Source organism: Cucurbita moschata, unplaced genomic scaffold (assembly GCF_002738365.1).
Source record: "Cucurbita moschata cultivar Rifu unplaced genomic scaffold, Cmos_1.0 Cmo_Scf00019, whole genome shotgun sequence".
Taxonomy (NCBI): domain Eukaryota; kingdom Viridiplantae; phylum Streptophyta; class Magnoliopsida; order Cucurbitales; family Cucurbitaceae; genus Cucurbita; species Cucurbita moschata.
In genome coordinates, this window is record NW_019268535.1 from 3,284,871 (window position 1) to 3,309,213 (window position 24,343).

Here is a 24,343-nt window from a genome sequence, read left to right on the forward strand (position 1 = left end):
AAAAAAAAAAAAAAAAAAAAAAAAGAAAAAAAAAAAAGAAAATCCCAATTAATATTAATTAGGAACTGAGAAATAGTTACAGAAGTCATCTGACAAAAAATTCCAAGAAGAGCAATGAAACTTGGTCAAGTCAAAAACCTCCTTTCGATCTCTTTCCCCCTTTTTCTTTTGTAGATTGCAGAAATTTATTCTAACTTTAACGCCCAAGAGATTTCTTAAACAGCATCAATCAAGAGAACATTACTTTTCCTTTCCATCCTTATGTTATCTTTAGATAAAGGGTTTAAGACCCAAGAGATATGATGAAGACGACAGAAGAGTGTAGTATGAAATTTTTTAGCGTATAGACAAAGGAATTGCCGTTTGGTCTCTGAATTCCTGGAAAGTATACCTAGCTAGGCATGAAGCCAAGCTTTGGCATCGATTGTGGAAAATACTCGATGGCTGGTTCAGCTTAACAGGACCAAATTGCTCTTGGTTCGGGTAGGGATAGAATGTGTCAAAATCTTTTTGATATTGGCACAGTTCTTTTAGAAATCATTTGTATTTGAACGAGTAACATGCCTTCAACCAATCATGTTTAGCTTCAATTTCAAATAATTCGAAATATTTAAGGACCCATATTGGCTCATAGAATTGGGGTTCCTCCTTGTAATAGTTAGCTAGTTGCCTGTTTACTGGGTCCTGTTTTATGGGAGGGACTTTTTTTTTTGTATACTTACTTATCTAGATGAAAGATGTTTTCGTATTGAACAAAAATGCAGGATTGTCGGCATGGCTGGGATTGGTGAGTCATTAGTGCTGGTGGCATTTTGTGGTTTATGTACGTTCTTGACTTCAATTTCACTGAGTGCTATTGCAACTAATGGTGCAATGAAGGTACATTTCTTAGGTTGAAATTTTAACCTTCTTAATTTTAAAGTCTTGAAGTGAGCGAATCTAGTGGATTTTATACCTGTTAGTAAGAGCGTGATTAACTGTATTATATCTATAATTTCTCAAATATATATATTATTTGAAACCACGCGGTTGTTTTAACTCTGGCCGTGCTTTCCCAAAACTTATTTGTCATTGAACTATTAAGAGCGTTAATTTGTATGAGGAAGAATACAGCAGCATTTATAGAATGTTCAATGATGCCCTTTTAGTTCAACTGGCTTCAACAATTTTAAGGTATACAAACTGATTTGTATTTCTTTCTACTTATGAGAAAGAAAAATTAGATGAAAACATTCATATCCGATGTGTCAACTTTATTTAATTTTTGGTATTTTTGGCTTGAAAGTTGCAGTAGGGTTTTATTGACAAAGAGAGGCCCTTTGAGGTTTTTTCTTGAATCTCCTCCTTTTTGGCTGTTGATATAAAATTTTTGCTCCATTCAACAAATTTAGTTTGAATTATCTTTTAATCAATTGGTGTATTTTTTATAACCCCCTTGGTCTAGGGCTTGGATCTCCTCCCCCTTTTATAGTATTTTCATTTTATCAAAGAAATTGTTTCTTAGATTTTTTTTTTTAATTGTAGAAAAAAAAGCAAACAAATTTTGCAAAAGCACGAAATGAATACTACTAAAATACCCTTTTTCTTTGAAAATAGTAATACAAACGAATCTTTACTTACAAGTAGGTCTTCCTAAAGATTTTGTATTGATAATTTAATCAATTGAAAATATTTTTTTTCCCAGTTTGTAGAGTGATTTGTCACTTAAAATGCACGTCCCATTAGTTTGGTCTTCTAAGTTTTTTTTATTGTTTTTTTTCTTCTAGGGTGGGGGACCATATTATCTGATAGGTCGTGCCCTTGGTCCAGAGGTTGGAGTTAGCATTGGGCTATGTTTCTTTCTCGGAAATGCAGTTGCTGGTGCTCTGTAAGTATACATGTTTAATTTAATTTTTCTGGTTGTTGATATATGTGGTTGGTGTAATATAAAGACTTCAGAGTTGTAGTAGTCTTGCCATTGTTTTATTGTCCAGTTGCTTCTTTTTTTGTTTATTTATTTATTTAAATTTGCGCCATCTCTGTTTTTATGTTAACTTCTGCGTTTCCCCCCTCCTGCTCTCCCCAATCTGCTGGTTCAGTTATGTGTTGGGAGCTGTAGAAACATTTTTGGATGCTGTACCATCTGCAGGGATATTCAGAGGTAAAGGGAATCTTTGCTTCTATAGACAGGAAATGATCCCGTGTCTACCTTAGCCTTATATATTATTATCAGTTGTGGATCTCGTTAGTTTTCATTTATGACTTGTATTATGTATACATTTGTAATTTTTAGTCTTTAATTTCTATTTTATAACAAGGATTTATCTGTCTGACATGTAAGGTTTGTATTTTTTTTACATATGAAGCATTAGAACTCTAGTTTATTCTCTTGAAGACATGGTGGCTTTCTTTTTACAAGTAATAGGCATGGGTTTACTATATTCTCTACGACATATGATGGTTTTCTTTTCATATGAAACCAAATAATATTATTAAGAGGTGGAATTGCATTAAAGGATTGGATGGCAATCCAATTTAAAACATTTGGCCTATACAGAAGCATATAGAGTTCTGTAATGCTGTTTTAGATAGTAGCAATATTGTAAGATTTATTACAAAAATATCTGACCTTCTCCTTAAAACTTTTCACTTTGTCATTTGGGCTATTGGCCATCCCACAAATGGTTTTTTGTCTATTACAATTTTTTTTTTTTTTTTGTGTCGTACACTATGGCATTCTAGATATTTTGCATATTTGGTACTAGCAAGACGTGTAATTAAAATCTACCGTAGAGACTTCTCACATTACGTTGATCATTTTGTTATTGCGATGCAGAGACTGTAACAAAAGTTAATGGATCAACTGTTGAACCAATTCAAAGTCCAAGTTCACATGACTTGCAAGTTTATGGCATTATCGTGACGATTTTTCTGTGCTTCATTGTGTTTGGTGGTGTGAAAATGATTAATAGGGTTGCTCCTGCTTTCCTTATTCCAGTCTTGTTCTCAGTAGTTTGCATATTTCTTGGAATTTTTCTGGCCAAGAAAAACGACCCTGCAGGTGATTCTTTTTTCCTTTTTAATGAAAAATAATATCTTATGAGCATGTCATTCTTCTAAATATGTGGGTCCCATGTACACTTGACGGTTCTTTGGGTTTGCATTCTGCATGTATCGAATGGTCAACCTGTCAGATTTCAAGCACTACACTTAGGTCTATTGTTTAACTCTTACGATACACGAGTTCTATTGCACGAGGTAGATTGAAACGCAGGCCAAACAATTCAATCGTGCCTTTGAATCGTAAATGAGCTAAAACATATGTTTCTTCATTGGAATCGTATGAATCGAACTGAATCAAAACCTTCCAACTCAAATAAACTTCATAAAAAAAGTGAAAAATGAAAACAAATCAAAGAAATTGGAGAATCATTTCTGGCATGTTCAGAGTGTTCATCGATCTAACATTTTTCGGAGCCCAAGTGACGAAGTACTTTCCATGCCAGATTCAAAGAAATAAGAATTACTAAAGAATAAGGGTGGAGAGAATATGCGGCCTGCGTGCATGACTAAAGTCTGAAGACTGGAAAGACAGAGGGAAAGGAAAGGATAGAAAGAAGAGTTAAACTGGAAGGGTAGGAAAGGAAGGATCAAGGAGTACGAAGACCCATGGAGAATATTATTGAAATTTCAAAATGGGAATCTGGAAGGCCAGAAGTGAATAAATTTAATTAATTACTTCATACAAGTGTGTGGTGAGTGGAACAGCTGGCCTTTTAACCTTTTTACAAATTGCCAGCGAAGGAATTTAGTTTTGCTGGGAAAGGAAAGTGGGAATACAGCGTGAAGAAGGAAGCATTGGAGAAGGAAACTATACTTTCTTTTATGTTGTTTACGATATATGATGCACTAAATTTTTATTTTGATACTTGTTCCATTTCATGAATTAACAACATTTTTCTCTAGAACTTTGCTATGCACTATAGGTTTCTTGGTCAATCTTATATCCAATCTGTATTGAATGAAATTCCTGGCTACTATCTTTCTTTGCTTGGAATTCCTGTTTTGGTGTGCAAGGTCATTTAGAGGCTTATGAAGAATTTCTTGTGGGAAATAATTAATGAGGGGAGAAGATTCCACTTGGTCAATTGCGAGGTAGTTTCTATGTTTTTGGAGCTTGGAGATTTAGGCATTGGTAACTTGAGATTACATAATGAGGCTTTGTTGATGAGATGATAGTTTCTATGGTTCATTTTTTCTTCAGCTGACAGGTTGAATGATGATGTTACAAATTGTTTACTAATGTCATACTAGGAACCTTGATTCCTACATTTTTTATACTTTCGGTGTCAGTTTATTTTATGTGTCATTGAGATTGGGAAATTTCTGTTCAACTTTGTTTTTTGAACAAGAAACAATACCTGGTTGACTTTTTGCGGCAAAGTATAGAGATTTGTGTTGGGCTTTCGTGTGGTTTATTTAGCTTTAAATAAATTTTGTATGAAAACTTGGATGTAATGATTCTTGATATATATATATATTTAATCGTCAGGAGGCCATAGTCTCAATGACATGATGTTGAACAATGAGGTTATTTAATTTGTCGTCACTTTTATCAACGGTGTGCATAATGTATTGGAAGAATTAAATTGGTGCTTTCTTTTGCAATGTTATTCAGATGGTGTCACAGGGTTGAGTATGGATACTTTTAAAGAAAATTGGAGTTCTGATTATCAGATGACTAACAGTGCTGGAATTCCCGATCCTCAGGGAAACGTATATTGGAATTTCAAGTAAGCTTTGGATGTTATTTTTTTCAGCCTTTGCATATTTTTTATAGTTAATTTTATATATTTTCTCTGAATTTCTACAGCTTGGAGTCAAAAATTGTTTTTCTCACTTATGTGAGATAGTGAGAACCATTTGTTTTATTGAAATTGGGATTGTTGGATGTTGGACTTAGTTGCCATTGATGATCCTAAAGCAAAGCGCAGTATTTTATCGATTTATTTTCTTACTCCTCCCCCACCTCCCCCCACCCCCCACCCCCCCGGTCTCTGCCTCGATGTTAATGGACCACTGATTGTAGTAATTTCAAACTACCTATTTATGTGCATAACTATTAACATTTCTTTTAGCTTCTTGAGTGGTTAAAAGTATAATGGTGATTACTTATTGCCGAGGAAGTTTTTGTGGATTAGCTTTCTACTTTTGTCCTTCTCTTGCAGTGCATTGGTTGGTCTTTTTTTCCCTGCTGTGACGGGAATAATGGCTGGATCTAATAGATCAGCTTCACTGAAGGATACTCAACGTTCAATTCCTATGGGAACATTGTTTGCGACTCTTTTGACAACTATATTGTATCTGGTCTCTGTGCTGTTGTTTGGAGCACTGGCAACCAGAAAGAGATTGTTAACAGATAGGTAATATGTCATAGTACCAAGTGAAATAATGTAAATGTTGATCATTGGCAGTTCTGAGACCTGACCACTTGTGTGGCTTATAGCTATTGAGCCACCGCATTATCCATAGTTCATTTATTACTATTTACTAGTGAGTGATTTGGATTGAAAAGATCTCTAAGAATATGCAACAGCTGAAGCATTATGTTTTTTCCCCTTACAAATCATTGTTAGGCGTCAGATTCAAAGTTGAAGAATGAATGGAAAGCTGAGCAGTCCATAGAGATGGGGAGGGAGGAATTTGATATTGATACAGTATTTATGTAGGCTTCAGTTGAGCAGTTCAGAATGTTTCTAATCTATAGTGAATTATAATTTCTTATGTAGGCTTTTTACTGCTACAGTCGCGTGGCCTTTCCCAGCAATTATTTATGTTGGAATCATTTTATCAACCCTTGGAGCTGCTCTTCAGAGCTTGACAGGAGCCCCCCGCTTACTAGCAGCCATAGCCAATGATAATATATTACCCATTCTAAACTATTTTAAAGTAGAAGATGGCTGTGAGCCATACTTTGCAACCCTCTTTACTGCAATTCTCTGCATCGGATGTGTCATAATTGGGAATCTTGATCTTATCACACCAACCGTAACCATGTTTTTCCTATTGTGCTACGCTGGCGTGAACTTATCCTGCTTCCTTTTGGATCTACTAGATGCTCCCAGTTGGCGTCCACGATGGAAATTTCATCACTGGAGCCTCTCTCTTCTTGGAGCATCACTTTGTGTAGGTAGGCTATACTTTCATATACGTACTGAGTGACTTTTTTAGATTCAGGTGCTTCGTATTGTTTACTTTTTCTAATTTTTAGTTCAGAAAATTTCACAAATATCATATGATCGACTAACAAGTTTGATTTCTATTTTGTTTCTTTACTCGAGAAATTTCAGAGTACCTCTTTGGTACGCCAAGTTCAATGATGAATAGCATTATAATCCGTGTGACATATTTATCAAATTGTTGCAAGTTCTATATATTATGGATGAAAAATGACCTTCTGATGTTTCTATCGAACATGTAACTACTTGCATTCCTCAAATCTTAGGATTGAGAAATCTGCATCAACTAATTATGTTATTTGTTGGATAGCGGATACGTTATGCTAGTCACTAAAACCAACTATTGTGAGCTGTCTTTTACTTGATTTTCTTTTTCTTGTTTACAGTGATAATGTTCTTGATCTCATGGTCATTCACGATAGTGTCTCTAGCCCTTGCAAGCCTTATATATTATTATGTGTGCCTTAGAGGTAAGGCTGGGGACTGGGGTGATGGTTTCAAGAGTGCGTATTTCCAACTTGCTCTCCGCAGCCTTCGTTCACTTGGAGGTGAGCATACTACTATCACTTTTCAATAAATGTTATCTTGACTCTATTTTGTGGGTCATTTGCTTGTTGTTGTTTGTACATATTCATTTTAACTTGTTCTGTGTGGAGGGCCGCTTGCTAATTTGATTTAGCTATTGAGTTAATCCCATCGCACTGTTATAGATGTGTTTGGTTATTAGTTTTGTTGTGTACCTGATTGTGAAAAAGCAGTGCGATGGGGTTGCTAATTATGTCAAAGGTCCCTAGAATTTGGATTACCATTTATGTTAAATTTCCAACTCCTAGGAATCTGTATTTGTCCGAGGTTAATAGTTTTCCCTTCTTATGCCGGGAGTCACACTGTAACGGCACAAGCTCACCACTAGCAGATATTGTCCTCTTTGGGCTTTCCCTTTCGAGTTTTCCCTCAAGGTTTCTAAAACGCATCTGCTAGGGAAAGGTTTCCACACCCTTATAAAGAGTGTTTCGTTCTCCTACCCAACCGATGTGGGATCTCACACACACTGCGACATGCCTTTCTTTTTCTTCTTCGTTGTTTGTGTGTGTGTGACAGCGGTGCAGCAGAGATGGCTGTGGTGACTTGTTCCCTATCTTTGGCTTACATATGAATGAATGTTCTGTCGTAGATGTTTGGTACTGTCGTTAATATAGAAATGTATTCAAATTACAGCGAGCCAAGTTCACCCAAAGAATTGGTATCCCATACCGTTGATATTTTGCCGGCCATGGGGAAAGCTGCCAGAAAATGTTCCTTGTCACCCAAAACTTGCGGACTTTGCAAACTGCATGAAGAAAAAAGGCCGTGGAATGTCCATATTTGTGTCCATACTAGATGGAGACTACCATGAGCGGGTTGAAGATTCCAAAGCTGCCTGCAAGCAGCTTGCTACATATATTGATTACAAACGTTGTGAAGGTGTGGCAGAGATTGTTGTGGCTCCCTCTATGTCTGAAGGCTTCAGGGGGATTGTTCAGACGATGGGTCTTGGCAATCTCAAGCCTAATATCATAGTTATGCGATATCCAGAAATCTGGCGTCGCGAAAATCTAACCGAGATTCCTGCTACTTTCGTTGGAATAATCAATGACTGCATTGATGCTAACAAGGCTGTTGTGATTGTTAAGGGTCTGGATGAATGGCCTAATGAATATCAGAGGCAGTATGGAACTATAGACTTGTATTGGATTGTGAGGGATGGTGGTCTTATGCTTCTCCTCTCTCAGCTTCTCCTCACAAAGGAGAGCTTTGAAAGCTGTAAGATTCAGGTGTTCTGCATTGCTGAGGAGGATTCTGATGCCGAGGCCCTCAAAGCTGATGTCAAAAAGTTCTTGTATGATCTTCGGATGCAAGCCGAGGTGATCGTTATAACGATCAAATCATGGGACACCACACAAGTGGAGGGCGGGCAACAAGACGAATCAATCGAAGCGTTCACCGCTGGTCAAGGCAGGATTGCTAGTTATTTAGGTGAAATGAAGGCAGCTGCTGCTGAAAGCAGAGCAACCACACTAGTGGCTGATGGGAAGCCTGTGAATGTGAATGAGAAACAAGTACAGAAATTTCTAAACACAACTCTCAAGTTGAACTCGAGCATTCTGAGATACTCGAGGATGGCTGCGGTCGTGCTCGTCAGCCTCCCGCCACCTCCGCCCAACCATCCTGCCTACTTCTATATGGAGTACTTGGACTTGTTGGTTGAGAATGTGCCGAGGCTATTGATCGTAAGAGGATATCGTAGAGACGTCGTAACGTTGTACACGTAGCTCTCGCTTCTTGCTTCCTTCCTTCCTTCCTTCCTTCCTTCATTCCTTCATTCCTTGATTGCTGTTCGTAGAGACGTCTTGTAGCATTCATTTTAGGTCTCAACCATTCTTTGTAGCATCCATCAAAGCTCTTTATTCGGTTTTGTATTACCATATTAGTCTAAGAAATTTTGAAATAAATAGCCATTATTGGGGTGATGTTCAACTTTGATTAGGCTTTTTTTTGGTATTACTCATTGAATTTGTATGCTATTGAACTCTTCATTTAAATAATATCATTATTATTTCTTCAACTTTCCTCCTCTATCTCATACCATTAAGGCTTCAATGAGAGCAGATTTGTTAATAACCCATGTTTTATGTTTTAGTTCATTTATTCTATCTTTTCAAATTTATTTTGAAAATAGTGATTTAAGGTGTGGCCAATGTTTGGGACATGCTTGTGTAGTTGCTTTAGTTTCTAGTTTTTTAAAACTAGGGTTTAGGGTTTAGGGTTTAGGCCGAACCAATGTTCGACCATTGTAAATTAATGGAAACTAATGTCATGGACTCACATTGGTTGACTTGAATTTCAAAAGACAAAATCAAACATTCATTAAGGATAAATTAGTGACAACAACTTAACCTAATCAGATAAATGTCTTACTATCGACATGGTTAGAAGTTCGTATCTTGTATGATGACACGTGCCCGTGGATTGCATGTGTCATATGTTTGATATACGTGAAATATTTATGAAACAATGTGTTTGTGATATGATACATGTTGTGATATAACGTGTGGATGATATGATATGTTTGACGATATGATGCATATTGTGATACGATTAATAATATGATATGTGCATGGTATGATATGGTATGTTGGAGGGCATGTTATGTGCAGAATATGACATGAATGCAACATTATGTTTCGATATTGTATATAACCCCGATATATGTTTTAAAGGCTATGCTATAAAAATGACATGATAGGAAGGAAAATGTGAGGGTTGTTTTTACCCGGTTTGATAAATGAGGTTGGGACCTCATGCATTATTGTATGTTTCATGCATCATTAAAGACTCCCCATTTACGATGTGTACGTAACGGATATATTATGAGAAGGAAAATGATTATTATGTTTATCATAATATTATGACGGTCACTATTCCTACCGAGTGTCCGACAAAAGCACTAGAGAATGCTAGCCCGACCAAAAAAAAAGGTCAAGGAGGCGCGCAAACCGACTGGTAGGTTCACACTCGCATATACATGCCATGTGTATAATAGTAATCACATCCATTGACTCGCTTAGGATAGTCATCTATGAGAATACAAATTTCAATTATAGGTTCCATTCCTCATTGCATGTGCTTGCATTTAACTTCATTAGTGGATCAGTTACTGAATATTTCTTAAAATACTCAAGTCAAGTAGAAGAGCATGACACATGCATAGGTAGATTTATTTAATTTCGTTGACTACATGTTAATATAGGGTACTTCTGTTCTATTTTATCTATCTCTATTTTAATTTTTTCGTTGTTTTGCCTTAAAAACCTTTTATAAAACACGTAATTCCATGACAATATTTTACAATAATGTTTTAAGCGATTATTTCCGCACAAAAGAGTATATCTCATAATAATATAGTAGCGACCTTAAGTTAGCTAAAATCTAGAATCGTTACAAATTTTAACAAATTTAAAATTAATCATTGTTTTTCAAACTAAGCCACCAATGAGCTGTTCCTTATTTTCTATTTAAATATAATTATTATTCTTAGCTGTTCTTATCATTAAAAATAAAAAATAAAAAATTACAGACTGCTATTAATGTGAATATTACCTGTCTTCATTAATTTTATAAACCTTATTTGTGAAGCTTCTAAAAAAATAGTTTTCTTTTTTTGTTTTTTACGTCATAAATATTTTGGAAATAAAAATTATGTTAAAACATATTTAAATTATTAAGATAATTTTAAAGGGTTTATTTGTAGATAAAATGTTACAAATTTGTCACTCAAGAGAGTTTGAGAAATTATTTCAAATTATTTATCTCTATTAAAATAATTAAAATAAGAAGTATTTCAAATTTTATGTTTAGTGGAAAAATTATTAATAAAAATTACTAATATGAGTATTTTGTTTTCATTTATTAATAAAAAAAATTAAAATAGGATAAATATTAATAAGTAATTTAACTCTAAATGAAATTAAATTTTTTGACGTAAAAAATACATTTGAAATCATTCTATTTCTTGTATTTGTTTTTTTTTTATTTATTATTATTTGAAATTTTTGAAATTTGTGGGTATCATGATTATCCATCTAAATTTGTATTATTTTTTATTTATTATTTTTTTTAGTTTAGTTTAAATCAAATTCTTATTATTTCTGTGCATAATATTTTATTAATAAAAAAAAAATCTAAAACTTGTTAAAAAAAAAAAGAGTTTTAAAAAATTTTAATTAATTAATTTTTTTTAAAGAAAAATACTTAATTTTGGGTAGAAATATTGGATATTTATTTTTAAAATATCATTCAAATGTTCCAAAAATACTCTAAAATATATTTTAAAATTTAAATATACTTTTAAACTTTGTGTTAAAGAAAAAAAATCTAAAAATAATGTTAGGTTAAAAGAATATTCAACTGAAAAGTAGCATTAATATCCTTAAAATTTTTAATTATTTTTAGAGTTTTGATTAGTACTCCGGGCCATTGTCCAGAGCGGTCAGAAGTTACTCCGCTTTTGTCTGTTCTAGAATAAAATTATTTTTTAATTTCTTTTAAATTAGAGGTATTTTAGAATTGTTTAAAAAAATTTAAGAATAATATTTTTGAAATTTTTAAATTTTTTAATATTTGAAGATAGTGTTAAAAATTTTAAAATTTAAAAAAATATTTTTATATAAAATACAAACCCACACGCTAGAAAGAATAATTATTTTATATATATATACTTATGGTTGGTTTGTGGATAAAGAGAAACTAAGTTGTATGCAAATTTCAAGTCTTTCTTTTTGTTTAAGATCAAAATAGATGGCTTTGACTTTGACTTTGACTTTGACTTTGTGTCGAACACCTCCAAAAGAGTCCGAAATGACTCTCGAAAGAGTTGAAAATTGTAGGAAATAGTCTAAAAATATCATACTCCAACTGGATCAGCCAAGACGTCAAGCTAGAGCCGTCAAAATATGGATTATCTGACTGGCTTCAAAACACCAAAGTATGATGTAATGAAGCCGTTGCTGACTTAGTAAACCAAAGAATCTCACTTTTATATTAGAGTTCTAACTCCCTTTTTGTAGTACTGTATTCTCTAACTTTCAGTTAGGCCGTTAATGGAACTTAGTTTTATAGTTTGTTTTTTTTAGAGTAACAAGTTTTGAGTTTTTCTCTACAGAAACAAACTAAACCTACGTTAGATTATGGAGTCTGCTGCTTTGTTACCGCTTAGTCAACGATTAAAACTATATATGGTAAATGAGGTTATATATAGTGAACAACTACTAAAAAAACTATTACATATGGTTATATGATAGATAGTTATACATAGTAAATAATTATATCCGATAAAACTATATACAGTAAACTAAACTATATATATATATATATACCCATTGCTTTGAAAATGTAGATTGTCAGTATTCTCTAACTCTACATGCTTGAAAACCTCTAGCCAATATTCTTTCGTACTTTTTCTCTTTCCTAAGTGTATGTTGTTGTTGGGAGGGAGTCTACATTGGCTAATTTAGAGAGTAAAGAATACATATCCATTGTTATGAGGCCTTTTGGAAAAGCCCAAAGCTTAGCCACGAGAGCTTAGGCTCAAAATGGACAATATTATATCATTGTGGAGGTTAAAGCGTAACCACGAGGACTTATGCTGAAAGTGGACAGGATCATATCATTGTGGAGGTCAAAGCGTAACCACGAGAACTTGTGCTGAAAGTGGACAATATCATATCATTGTGGAGGTTAAAGCGTAACTGAGAATTTATGCTCAAAGTGGACAATATCATATATTTGTGGAGGTCAAAGCGTAACCACGAGAACTTATGCTGAAAGTGGACAATATCATATCATTGTGGAGGTTAAAGCGTAACCACGAGAATTTATGCTCAAAGTGGACAATATCATATCTTGTGGAGGTCAAAGTGTAACCACGAGAGCTTATGCTCAAAGTGGACAATATCATATCATTGTGAAGGTCCGTGATTACTAACATGGTATCAAAGTCATGTCCTTAATTTAACCATGTCAATAGAATCATCAAATGTCGAACAAAGAAATTGTGAGACTCGAAAGTGTAGTCAAAAGTTACTCAGACGAGAGTTCAGGCTCAAAGTGGACAATATCTCCTATCGGTTACGTGAATCTAACCATGCTAGATATATATATATATATATATATATATATATATTCCTCCATCATTCATTTTACCTTAACAAGACAATACACCGAATTCCAACTCAAGTTTCCATATTTCCCTTTCGAAAGTCAAAAGTAAAACTGTGCACGTCATAAATGGCTTGTAGGTCAAACTTTCAACATACTTTGTCATATGTATCCTCTTGTCGTGTTTCATGTCTCATGTCTTATCATGTCTCAAAGCTTGTCATATGGCATCTTTCCATTCTTTACAACTTCTCATTTTCACACGTCATAAAGCTTTGTGTATTTCGTTTTATTTTATGTTTTTTTTTTGTTGACGTAAATTGGATATCGGTTTTCAACTCATAAGTTGTACGTCACTAGTCTTGTTCGGTCATATTTAACTTACTCAAATAACTCGACTAGCTAACGTGAAAAAGATTACAACCAATTGTGTGTCATTTATTTTTTTAATGCTCTTTTAGTCGAACGGTTTGTAGTATTCTTGAGAAGGATCTATTCAAAAGTTGTCGTGTTTGGAGGCTAGCATGGTATACATCTTGTAATGATCCTATTTTTGTACTACCCTAACTAAACACGCGTAAATGCTACTACCCTAACTCCGGTTCCATGACCTTCATTGCGACACTGTCATCCGCACTTGTTGTCGTTGTCGTAGTTGAAGAGGAGAGATCGAGTGAGCTAACTTCAACAACCTTACAGTCGCAATAGAAGCACCACGATGCAAGATCAGAAAGTCAGACAAAGTATTTATCTTTACCTGGGCAGATAAAATCACAAGATTGATTTTATGTTGGGGGCGAGATTGTCTGCCGCAAATGTGTGTCATACGGCTAAATTTGAGCTAGCTAAGTTCCATAGACATTTAAATGACTGGTTGAAAGTTGGGGACCAGCAGAGACTCTTGTCAGTGGTCATCCAAATGCTGGGGAGAGACCTTAATCCAACACCTCCGCTGAAGGGGGAAGATCATCCAGATAGATGAAGAGAAGGCGGTCGAAAGCTTTGGCCACGACAATTCCTAAATGGAGAAAGAGTTCTAATAAAGTTAAGTTTAGATCAACTCTGATTTCAAGATAATAAGAACCAACGACCGGTACAAAAGCACTATTGACCAGCCAAAGTCATTGAAAAGGTCGAGAATGCATCATATCCAATTGCTCCCATGGATGCAGACTAGTCCTACTTTCCACATTAGTAACTTGAAGAGTTACATCGCAAAGAAAGAAGGAGAGATTCTGATAGAGAAGACGCGAAAAATCAACAAACCAAGAAGTGGATTTCAACAGTTCCTGACAGATTGGGAGAGACTCTTCAAGACAAAGATCAGCTAGAAGCGCGTCGAGAGACCTGAAGCCAACCTCATCCTACACTGCTAAGTTTATGAAGAGTCGGTTGACAGGGACGTCACTAATTGAGGGGTTGAGGGGGGAGGATATCATGGTCATGCTTGTCCAAGGTGTGTTGTCTGTGGTTGTATGTTGGATGTCCCAGTCATGCTTATACAAGATGTGTTGTCCATGGTCGTATGCATATTCCAAATCCCTTCTACTTACTCTCATAAATAGTTAGGTCTTTACTATTCTTGTCGTGTCAATATCCTTGTCTATAACTGTTCACCAAAATCATGTTTATATTCACCCAAACTAAAATGCCCCAAAATATGGACTAAATTTTAATATTTAAATGATATGAACTAAATTTTAACTTTTCTCAAAATCACAAGACCAAACTTTTCGATGACGTGGAGAAGTGTTTGTGAGTTGAGTTGGGTCAAATTGAAATATTTTTAGACTAACTCAATTATTCTCATTCTCGTTCTATGATTTTCAATCCAACTCTTATTAAATGTTAAAGAATGAGAAATAGAAATATAATTGGAATTGAATGTGTTCTCAATTATATTCATAAGCTTTAAATAGGATACAAACTAATTGTTCCGACTTGGAGTTCGGACTTGTCGTTTATGCCCTCTTAACCGTTGGGGTTAAAACCTAAATCTTAGCTAATTGTTCCTTAATGAGATAACTAAATTTAGAAACACAGCTTGATTCCATGAATGTGACCATCCAACTAACCTCCACATATCAGTTTCTATGTCTAGTAGCTGTCACGGGTCGTCTCTACTTCCTTTATAAACCTCGTTTTCCTTTCTTATTCTCCCGCCTTGTCTTGAGTACTCTCTCTTTCTCTCTGTGAAATCAAAATGGGTCAACCGAACAGTGACGCCGGTGGTGGAGAAGAGATCCGAAGAAGATCCTGTGGTTGTTCGAAGCAAGATTTTCTACCAGAAGAGTCGTTCAAGAGTTGGGGAAATTACACTAGAGCGCTGAAGGCCACGCCGGCCCGGCTCTTGGATCGGCTCACGGCCAGGTCCGGGGATCACATCGAGCTCGTCGAGATGAAGGCTCGGAGCCAGCACGAGATGAAGAAGAGCCTCACGTGGTGGGACCTTATGTGGTTCGGTATCGGCGCTGTCATCGGCGCCGGAATATTTGTCCTCACCGGTCTTGAGACTAAGAAACACGCTGGCCCAGCCGTCGTCTTGTCTTATGTCGTCTCCGGTGTCTCCGCCATGCTTTCCGTCTTCTGTTACACTGAGTTCGCCGTCGAGATTCCGGCAGCCGGTACGTGCCTTTTTCCAAATCTCATCTCCTCCTCAGTTTCATATTAACGTCGATTTCATTTAATTTTATTTATGGAAAAAATTACCGTTTTAAGTAATTTTATTTATGGAAAAAGTACTGTTTTAAGTAATGTTTATATTCGTCTGACTTTTTCTATTTTACGATAGCTTCTTTTTCCGTCCATTTTTAAATATTTTATTATAAACTTAAATTAAAATTTTAAAATTTAATTTTTACTTTGATTTTTATTTTCCTATATTTTTTTTAATTTTTTTTTAGTTTAATTTTTATTCACTCTACCTTTCAAAATACTTATATATTTTATTATTGATTTTTTAGATTAATTTCTTTTTAAAATTTTATACATTTAATGTTGAATTTTCATTAATTTTCTGTTAATTATTTTATTCTTTTAAATTAATTAATCAAATTTTACTAATTCCTTATCATTATTAAAGTTAATTAAAAAAATTCTAAATGTAAAACTTTGATAGCATAGAGTAAAATATATATATATATATATATATATATATAATATTTCGAAAATTAAAAATTAAAAAAATTAGAAATCTAAATGATATTTTTATTATTATTTAAATCATTATTTAAATTTTTTTGGCTGATTATTAATATTAATAATTTGATTATTATTATTATTTTAAGAATGAAAAATAATTCAATTAAACAATAAGTAATATTTATTTTCGTCTTTATTGTTATTTATTTTATTGTTGGATAAGAAGATATGTTTGGCCACTTGTCGAGTCGTTGACTCATAATTACCCTTTTATCATGTTTCTTTGACCGAACTGAGTTTCTAAGTCAACTTTTTCGGATCTTGTTCATATTTTCCTACAATTTAAAATAACAATGATGATAAGAAGAATAAGACTAAATTAATAAATAAATAAATACCCTTTGACTTTCTAATTTATTTTTAAAATATCATTAAATCTTCAAAAATTTTATTATATTTTTCTTAAAATTAAAAGTCCCATGTGCCCTTGTATTATTATTATTATTTTCTTTAATGAAGTGCGTCTTTTTTTTATTTTTTTTTTAGAAATAATGATATGAAAGTGATATTTTATTGAATTTTTTTTATAAACGTCGACCAATTGTAATTATTTGTTTAGGTGGATCATTCGCCTACCTAAGGGTAGAACTAGGAGACTTTGTGGCATTCATCGCGGCGGGCAACATCCTCCTCGAATATGTAATTGGTGGCGCTGCGGTGGCCCGTTCATGGACATCATACTTTGCCACTTTGTGCAATCGTCATCCGAACGATTTTCGCATCCACGTCTCGTCTTTCCCTGACGACTATAACCAGCTCGACCCCATTGCCATTGTCGTGATCATTGTCATTTGCACTTTAGCCATAGCAAGCACCAAAGGCTCCTCTCGCTTCAACTACATTGCTTCCATTTTCCACGTTGCCATCATTCTCTTCATTGTCATTGCCGGCCTAACCAAGGCCAACCCGAAAAACTTCACTCCCTTTGCCCCCTATGGCCCTCGTGGCATCTTCGTAGCCTCGGCTGTTTTGTTCTTTGCATACGTTGGATTTGACGCGGTTTCGACAATGGCTGAGGAAACTAAGAACCCTGCTAAAGATATACCTATTGGTCTTGTTGGGTCAATGGTGATCACCACATTAGCCTATTGCATTCTTGCGGTTACGTTGTGTTTGATGCAGCCTTACCAAGAAATTGATGAGGATGCGCCGTTTTCAGTGGCTTTTGAGGCTGTTGGATGGGGTTGGGCTAAGTACATTGTCGCTGCTGGTGCTATTAAAGGCATGACCACCGTGTTGTTGGTTAGTGCTGTTGGACAGGCTCGCTATCTCACGCACATTGCCAGATCCCACATGATCTCACCATGGTTCGCCAAAGTGCATGAAAGGACTGGCACTCCAGTGAATGCAACAGCCACAATGCTCGCTGCAACAGCAATAATTGCCTTCTTTACAAGTTTGGGAATCCTCTCAAACCTCCTTTCTATCTCCACCCTCTTCATCTTCATGTTGGTCGCCCTCGGCCTAATCGTTCGACGCTACTATGTCAGTGGTGAAACGACACCATCCGACCGAAACAAGCTCATAATCTGCCTGGTTCTAATCCTCGGATCTTCAATAGCAACCGCCGTATACTGGGGCTCGAGCAACGGTTGGATCGGCTTGGTAGTGTCCAATTCCATATGGTTTCTCTCAACTCTAGCCCTATGGTTTGGTGTCCCACAAGCCAAAAAGCCACGTGTGTGGGGTGTGCCGCTCGTCCCGTGGGTGCCTTCATTATCAATCGCCATCAACCTTTTCCTTCTTGGGTCGATCGACAAAGCTTCATTTGAAAGGTTTGGAATCTGGACTGGGATTCTGTTGGTTTACTATTTCTTGATTGGATTACATGCTTCTTATGATTCGGTTATGGAGTCCAAGACGGTAGCAGGAGAAGTTAATAGCAGTGTGTGAACCGAGAAGAAAAAGCTTAAATTTGAGAAATGGATCTCATGTTGTTTAAATTTATAATGATTGGCTTAGTGCTTTCATTAGGGGACTTAGTTGTTTATGTTTGTTATTGTGTTAGCAAGGATGGTGGTTTGTTTGTATGCATTTTATTGTACTTGTAAAAATTATAGATAGTTGATGAAAAAACTATAGCATATTAATTGAGCATGAGACGTTAGTAGCGACTCTGAGTAAAAAGAAATTAAGGATCGTTGCTGTTGTCCTATGCAACACCCCTAATTTTCTTAGCCTAATTAGTGATATCACTCATGCATGTTTTAATCACGTATGCGAAAGTACATAATAAATACTTTTAAAATAAAGCCATATTACTTGCGTATTCAATTCAAAACAAGAAATTAAATCGAATATAGTTTTAAATATAAAATAATTGCATTAAAAATACTTATTGAAATTGAATGCGTCTCTAATCATGTCCTATTCGAACTTACATGGTCTTTCGGACGTTTACCGTCATGACGCATGAGAGTTTTATCTTTACCTAAAAAATACAAGGGTAGCACGTGACTTGAGTATTTTATGACTTAGTAAGTCACCCCACCATTCGGGTTAACAATGTAATCACACACATAACAATGATTGGGTCCTATCTTAGAACTATCACATGGCCTTGGACTCTTTCCAATTCCGAGTAAGGTTGGATGTGTAGTACTTTCCCACATACGAGACCCGCGTATGCGCATATGGTCTCACTAGGTGGCTTGTATACGTACCCCTTAGGCCTGATATGGTCAGACTTAACGCGTTATACGTCGTCGGACGCACAACAAATGAAAAACCAACATGATATCATGACAAACATGAATATCGAAGGATGCATCCATACTAACATAATATAACTGGAAAGTATCCCGATGCACATGACACACATACTGTTGCCTCGTGTTCAACTTTTTCTGGGTGAATAAATACATTAAACTCTTGTAGTCGGTGTAGAATTAGGTATTCTTTCCATGTAGGTGGTGTCGCCAAATTTTTTAATGCGAACACTACCGCCACAAACTCTAGATGATGTGTGGGTTAGTTCTTCTCATATTCACTGATGGAACACATATGCAACAATCTTACTATGTTGCATCAACACTCATCCTAGTCCATTCTTGGAAGCATCACTATAAATCATATACCCCTCTGAACACTTGCTTCACACGCATCATTCCATATAAATGGTACACCCTTCCTTGTTAACGGTGTAAGTGGGGAGGTAATTCTAGTGAAGTCTTGCAAAAATATTTGGTAGTACCCCAACCCTTGAAAACTCCGTAGCTCTGAAACCGTAGTTGGATGTTCCCACTTAGTAACCGCTTCAATCTTGGTAGGATCTACTAAGATTTCATCCTTTGACACCAAATGCCCCAAGAACGAGACTTGTCGTAGCCAACATTCACATTTGGAGAACTTGACGTACAACTAATTTTCTATCAAGGTGGTTAATACCTTTCGGAGGTGCACTTGGTGCTCTTGGTCCATTTTCAAATATATTAGGATGTCGTCTATGAACGCGATAACAAATGTGTCTAGACACTCCTTGAACACTCGATTCATTAACAACATGAACACAGCTAGGGCGTTGGTGAGACCAAACGACATCACTACAAACTTGTAGTGATCTTACCTTTTTTTGAATGCTGTCTTTGGTACATCCCCTTCTTTAATCTTAATTTGATGGTATGCTAACTGAAGGTCTATCTTGAAAACTACCGTCGCTTCCTTGAGTTGGTCAAACAGATCTTCAATACGAGGAAGTGGGTACTTATTCTTCATCATCCTCTTATTCAGTTCTCTGTAATTAATGCACAGGCGCATCGATCCATCTTTTATCCTCACAAATAATACCGGCACACCCCAAGGGGATACGCTAAGACGGATGAAGCCTTTGTCCAGTAGATATTGTAATTGCACATTGAGTTCTTTCAACTCTACTGACACCATGTGGTAGGGAGCTTTGGAAATAGGCCAAGTTCCTGGCATGAGGGGTATTCTTGGTAGGTCTTCCGAAAAGACATCTAAAAATTCATTTACTACTGATACCGTGTCTAAGGTCTTCTCCTTTCCTCTTACGTCTATGACACATGCTAGTATAGCCCAACCTCCTTGTTGAACTAATCTCTTGGCTTACATCATCGAAACTACCTTCGGGGTAGCCCCCGTGCATGTATCCTTAAACTTAAAATTTGGTCCGAACAGCAGTGAGAATATTACCTTCTTTTTATGATAGTCTATACGAGCGTGATTTTCAGCTATCCAATCAATTCTTAGTATTACATCGAAGTCTGCCGGTCTACACTTAAGGTTTGTTCAACTGTTATTAAATAATGAACTCCACCCAACCCAATCATAATTTTTTTTTTTTGTTGGCTTGGTTGGGTAATATCTATTTATATGGTTTTAAATATTAATTTAGATTTACGACTCATTTTCAATATATATTTTTGAAGAATTACCTTTCAAATATTAAAAAATATATATATATATATATATATTTTAACTAGTGGTTAGAAAAAAATAATTATAAAGTTAAATATTAAAATATATTTTTTAAAGTTAACAAAATACTCAAATCTGTTTCATTTAACTGAATGTAGTTTTAGGAGAATAGTTTTAAAATTCAGCTTTAATTGTTATATAATTATCCGATGGGACGACATTAAATCTGCAAAACGATTTCAAAACCACTGCGTCTGAAACCACCGTGAAACCACTGTGTGTACCGGTTGTCACTGGTCTGCTTCCTTTATAAACCCCCTTTTTCTTTCTTATTCTTCCGCCTTGTCTTTAGTACTCTCTTTTCCTTCCATTCTTTGATCACCAGAGCTCTCTCTCCTCTCGTCGACCTCCGATCAGTTTCCGTCTCTCTCTCACTCTCTCTAAATCCGTGGAGTTACATTTGTAGTTGTTTTTCTTGTTTCTTGCTTGAAAATGCGGAGTTCTGTGAAATGACAATCGCGGTTTTTCACGGAACAGAATTTGAAGAGTTTCTAGGTCTCCATAACAGAGTTTCTTTGGTTTTTGTGGGCGAGGAACTTCTTCAAAATTTTGTGTGATTTTGTTCTTCTGTGTTATTTACAGGCTTAAATTTCATTTGGATTAGGTTTGAGAATCACCTCGATTTTTGTAGTTGCGCTGATTTTGATTCGGTACAAGTGTGAATGAATCTCCAGATCTATTCTCTTCATTTGGATTAGGTCTCTGAGTAATTTTGATTGTTTTTCAAAACTAAGCCACAGAAACGAAATGAGATTTAAATTTAAAAGAGTTATTTATTATAGGTTAATCCATTTTCTTTGAAATCAAGCACATGATAAGAGTCCTAACTTAATTTTGAACATTTCATGTTTTAATTGACTGTTTCAGTGTAGAATCAGAATGTGTCCATCGAACGGTGACGCCTGTGGTGGAGAAGGGATCAGAAGAAGATCCTGTAGTTGTTCAAAGGAAGATTTTCTACCAGAGGAGTCGTTTAAGAGTTGGGGAAATTACACTAAAGCGCTGAAGGCGACACCAGCCCGATTCTTGGATCGGCTCACGGCCAGGTCCGGGGAGCACACCGAGCTCGTCGAGATGAAGGCTCGGAGCCAGCACGAGATGAAGAAGAGCCTCACGTGGTGGGACCTTATGTGGTTCGGTATTGGCGCCGTCATCGGCGCTGGAATATTCGTCCTCACTGGTCTCGAGACTAAGAAACATGCCGGCCCAGCCGTGGTCTTATCTTATGTCGTCTCCGGTGTCTCTGCCATGCTTTCCGTCTTCTGTTACACTGAGTTCGCTGTCGAGATCCCAGCAGCGGGTATGTGCCTTTTTCCAAATCTCATCTCCTCCATACTCTCATATGTTCGATTAGTTTAATTTTTATTCTCTCTGCCTTCAAAATATTATATATTTTACTATTCACTTTTTAGATTTATTTTTATTTGGTTTCTGTTTTAAAATTTTTTACATTTATTATTGAGTTTTCCCTATGATATATTAATTTTCTATTAATTATTTATTCTTTTAAATTAATTAATCAATGTTTACTAATTCTTTTCTCCGTCCTAACTTAAAAAATAAAAATAAAAATAAAAAATCTTAGATATTCATAAACTTTTTATTTTTTGAACTTTAATGGGAGATGGTCTATCTATTTCTTATACTTCTACGATAATTTAAATTTAAAATTATTCTAAATTCTCTTTTGGTTTTTTCTAATTTACTAACTACACGAGCCAATTGTAATTATTTGTTCAGGTGGATCATTCGCCTATCTAAGGGTAGAACTAGGAGACTTCGTGGCATTCATCGCAGCGGGCAACATCCTCCTCGAATATGTAATTGGCGGCGCTGCTGTGGCCCGTTCATGGACTTCATACTTTGCCACTTTGTGCAATCATCATCCGAACGATTTTCGCATCCACGTCTCGTCTTTCCCCGACGACTACAACCAGCTCGACCCCATTGCCATCGTTGTGATCATCGTCATTTGTACCTTGGCTGTAGCCAGCACCAAAGGCTCCTCCCGCTTCAATTACATTGCTTCCATTTTCCACGTTGCCATCATCCTCTTCATTGTCATTGCCGGCCTCACCAAGGCCAACCCGAAAAACTTCACTCCCTTCGCCCCCTATGGCCCTCGTGGCATCTTCGTAGCCTCGGCTGTTTTGTTCTTTGCATACGTTGGATTCGACGCGGTTTCGACAATGGCTGAGGAAACTAAGAACCCTGCTAAAGATATACCTATTGGTCTTGTTGGGTCCATGGTGATCACCACTTTAGCCTATTGCATTCTTGCGGTTACGTTGTGTTTGATGCAGCCGTACCAACAAATTGATGAGGACGCGCCGTTTTCAGTGGCTTTTGAGGCTGTTGGATGGGGTTGGGCTAAGTACATTGTCGCTGCTGGTGCTATTAAAGGCATGACCACCGTGTTGTTGGTTAGTGCTGTTGGACAGGCTCGCTATCTCACGCACATTGCTAGAACCCACATGATCTCACCATGGTTCGCCAAAGTGCATGAAAGGACTGGCACTCCAGTGAATGCAACAGCCACAATGCTCGCTGCAACCGCAATAATCGCCTTCTTTACAAGCTTGGGAATCCTCTCAAACCTCCTCTCTATCTCCACCCTCTTCATCTTCATGCTGGTAGCCGTCGGCCTGATCGTTCGACGCTACTACGTCAGCGGTGAAACAATACCATCTGACCGAAACAAGCTCATAATCTGCCTAGTTCTAATCCTGGGATCTTCAATAGCAACTGCCGTATACTGGGGCTCGAGCGACGGCTGGATCGGCTTGGTAGTGTCCAATTCCATATGGTTTCTCTCAACTCTGGCCTTATGGCTCGGCGTCCCACAGGCCAAAAAGCCTCACGTGTGGGGCGTGCCGCTCGTCCCATGGCTGCCTTCACTGTCGATCGCCATCAATCTTTTCCTTCTTGGCTCCATCGACAAAGCTTCATTTGAAAGGTTTGGAATATGGACGGGGATTCTATTGGTTTACTATATCTTGATTGGATTACATGCTTCTTATGACTCGGTAATGGAGTCCAAGACTATAGCAGGAGAAGTTAATAGCAGTTTGTGATTGGAGGAGAAGAAGAATTTGGTATCCGCTCAGATTTTACATCTTATGTTTGTTATTGTACGATTCATGCAAACAGAGTATATGTACATGTAAAATTATAGCTAAACAAAACGCTACAATATATATTTTCTTTCTACTTTGTTCTGCTTCTGCATAATTTTTACTCTACTTCTGTTCAGTATTTTTTTTTTTCATTTCTCGATTGTGTATCAGCTGTTTCTTGGGAGTGATTGTTATTGTGTTCTTTAATTTCACCTCCCCGGTTAAGTATTTCTTTTCCAATTCTCAATTCTATTGCTTGACGTTGTTTGTTGCCCTTTCTTTTTCGCGTTTCGATGTCTGGTGGCAACCTCCCAAGAGGTCTATTCATAACTCGGTTGCTAATTGACCCAATTGAACTTCCAAATTTCACAAGGGTGCTTTCTAACTCTGGATCATAGCATCATTCTTGGTCATATATTTCTTCATAAGGCTCTTAAAAGATGTTCTCGATATGTGTTGAGCTTGACTAGTTTCTTTCCATAGGTATTAGCTTGTTGAGGATCATATATCACTTGATTTTGCCTTAAGTGACATTTGTTCATTGTACGAGATTTGTCTCGAAGTTTGGATGGTTTCTCCACCCTGGGTTATAAGTGTTTGAGAAAGGATTAGTTTTCTAGTTGTCTTGAGTACCTTGATACCCCACCCAAAAAAAAAAAAAAAAAAAAAAAAAAA

The 24,343-nt window shown here is 36.2% G+C and overlaps 2 protein-coding genes across 5 annotated transcripts in view; both read left to right on the forward strand.

Moving 5' to 3' along the window:
* The window catches only part of LOC111457327 (cation-chloride cotransporter 1-like), a 14,152-nt gene extending 5,329 nt beyond the window's left edge, over window positions 1–8,823 (forward strand). For both annotated transcript variants that reach the window (XM_023099566.1, XM_023099567.1), the window contains 9 exons: window positions 765–879; window positions 1,767–1,867; window positions 2,079–2,140; window positions 2,816–3,040; window positions 4,658–4,772; window positions 5,208–5,402; window positions 5,769–6,169; window positions 6,605–6,766; window positions 7,437–8,823. In XM_023099566.1, the coding sequence (XP_022955334.1) occupies window positions 765–879; window positions 1,767–1,867; window positions 2,079–2,140; window positions 2,816–3,040; window positions 4,658–4,772; window positions 5,208–5,402; window positions 5,769–6,169; window positions 6,605–6,766; window positions 7,437–8,530 (2,470 nt within the window). In that variant the 3' untranslated portion in view covers window positions 8,531–8,823. The remainder of the gene's footprint in view (window positions 1–764; window positions 880–1,766; window positions 1,868–2,078; window positions 2,141–2,815; window positions 3,041–4,657; window positions 4,773–5,207; window positions 5,403–5,768; window positions 6,170–6,604; window positions 6,767–7,436) is intronic.
* Window positions 8,824–14,888: 6,065 nt separating this feature from the next.
* Window positions 14,889–23,649, forward strand: LOC111457315 (cationic amino acid transporter 1-like). 3 transcript variants are annotated; one of them, XM_023099548.1, is made up of 2 exons: window positions 14,889–15,538; window positions 22,293–23,649. In XM_023099548.1, exons 1-2 carry the CDS (start codon window positions 15,118–15,120, stop codon window positions 23,624–23,626), a joined length of 1,755 nt encoding a protein of 584 aa, XP_022955316.1. In that variant the 5' UTR covers window positions 14,889–15,117; the 3' UTR covers window positions 23,627–23,649. The 3 variants fall into 3 exon arrangements, with proteins under 3 accessions (XP_022955316.1, XP_022955314.1, XP_022955317.1); XM_023099546.1 differs by lacking the exon at window positions 22,293–23,649 and adding an exon at window positions 16,675–18,227 and having other exon boundaries at window positions 14,998–15,538; XM_023099549.1 differs by lacking the exon at window positions 14,889–15,538 and adding an exon at window positions 21,432–21,852.
* Window positions 23,650–24,343: the final 694 nt, after the last annotated feature.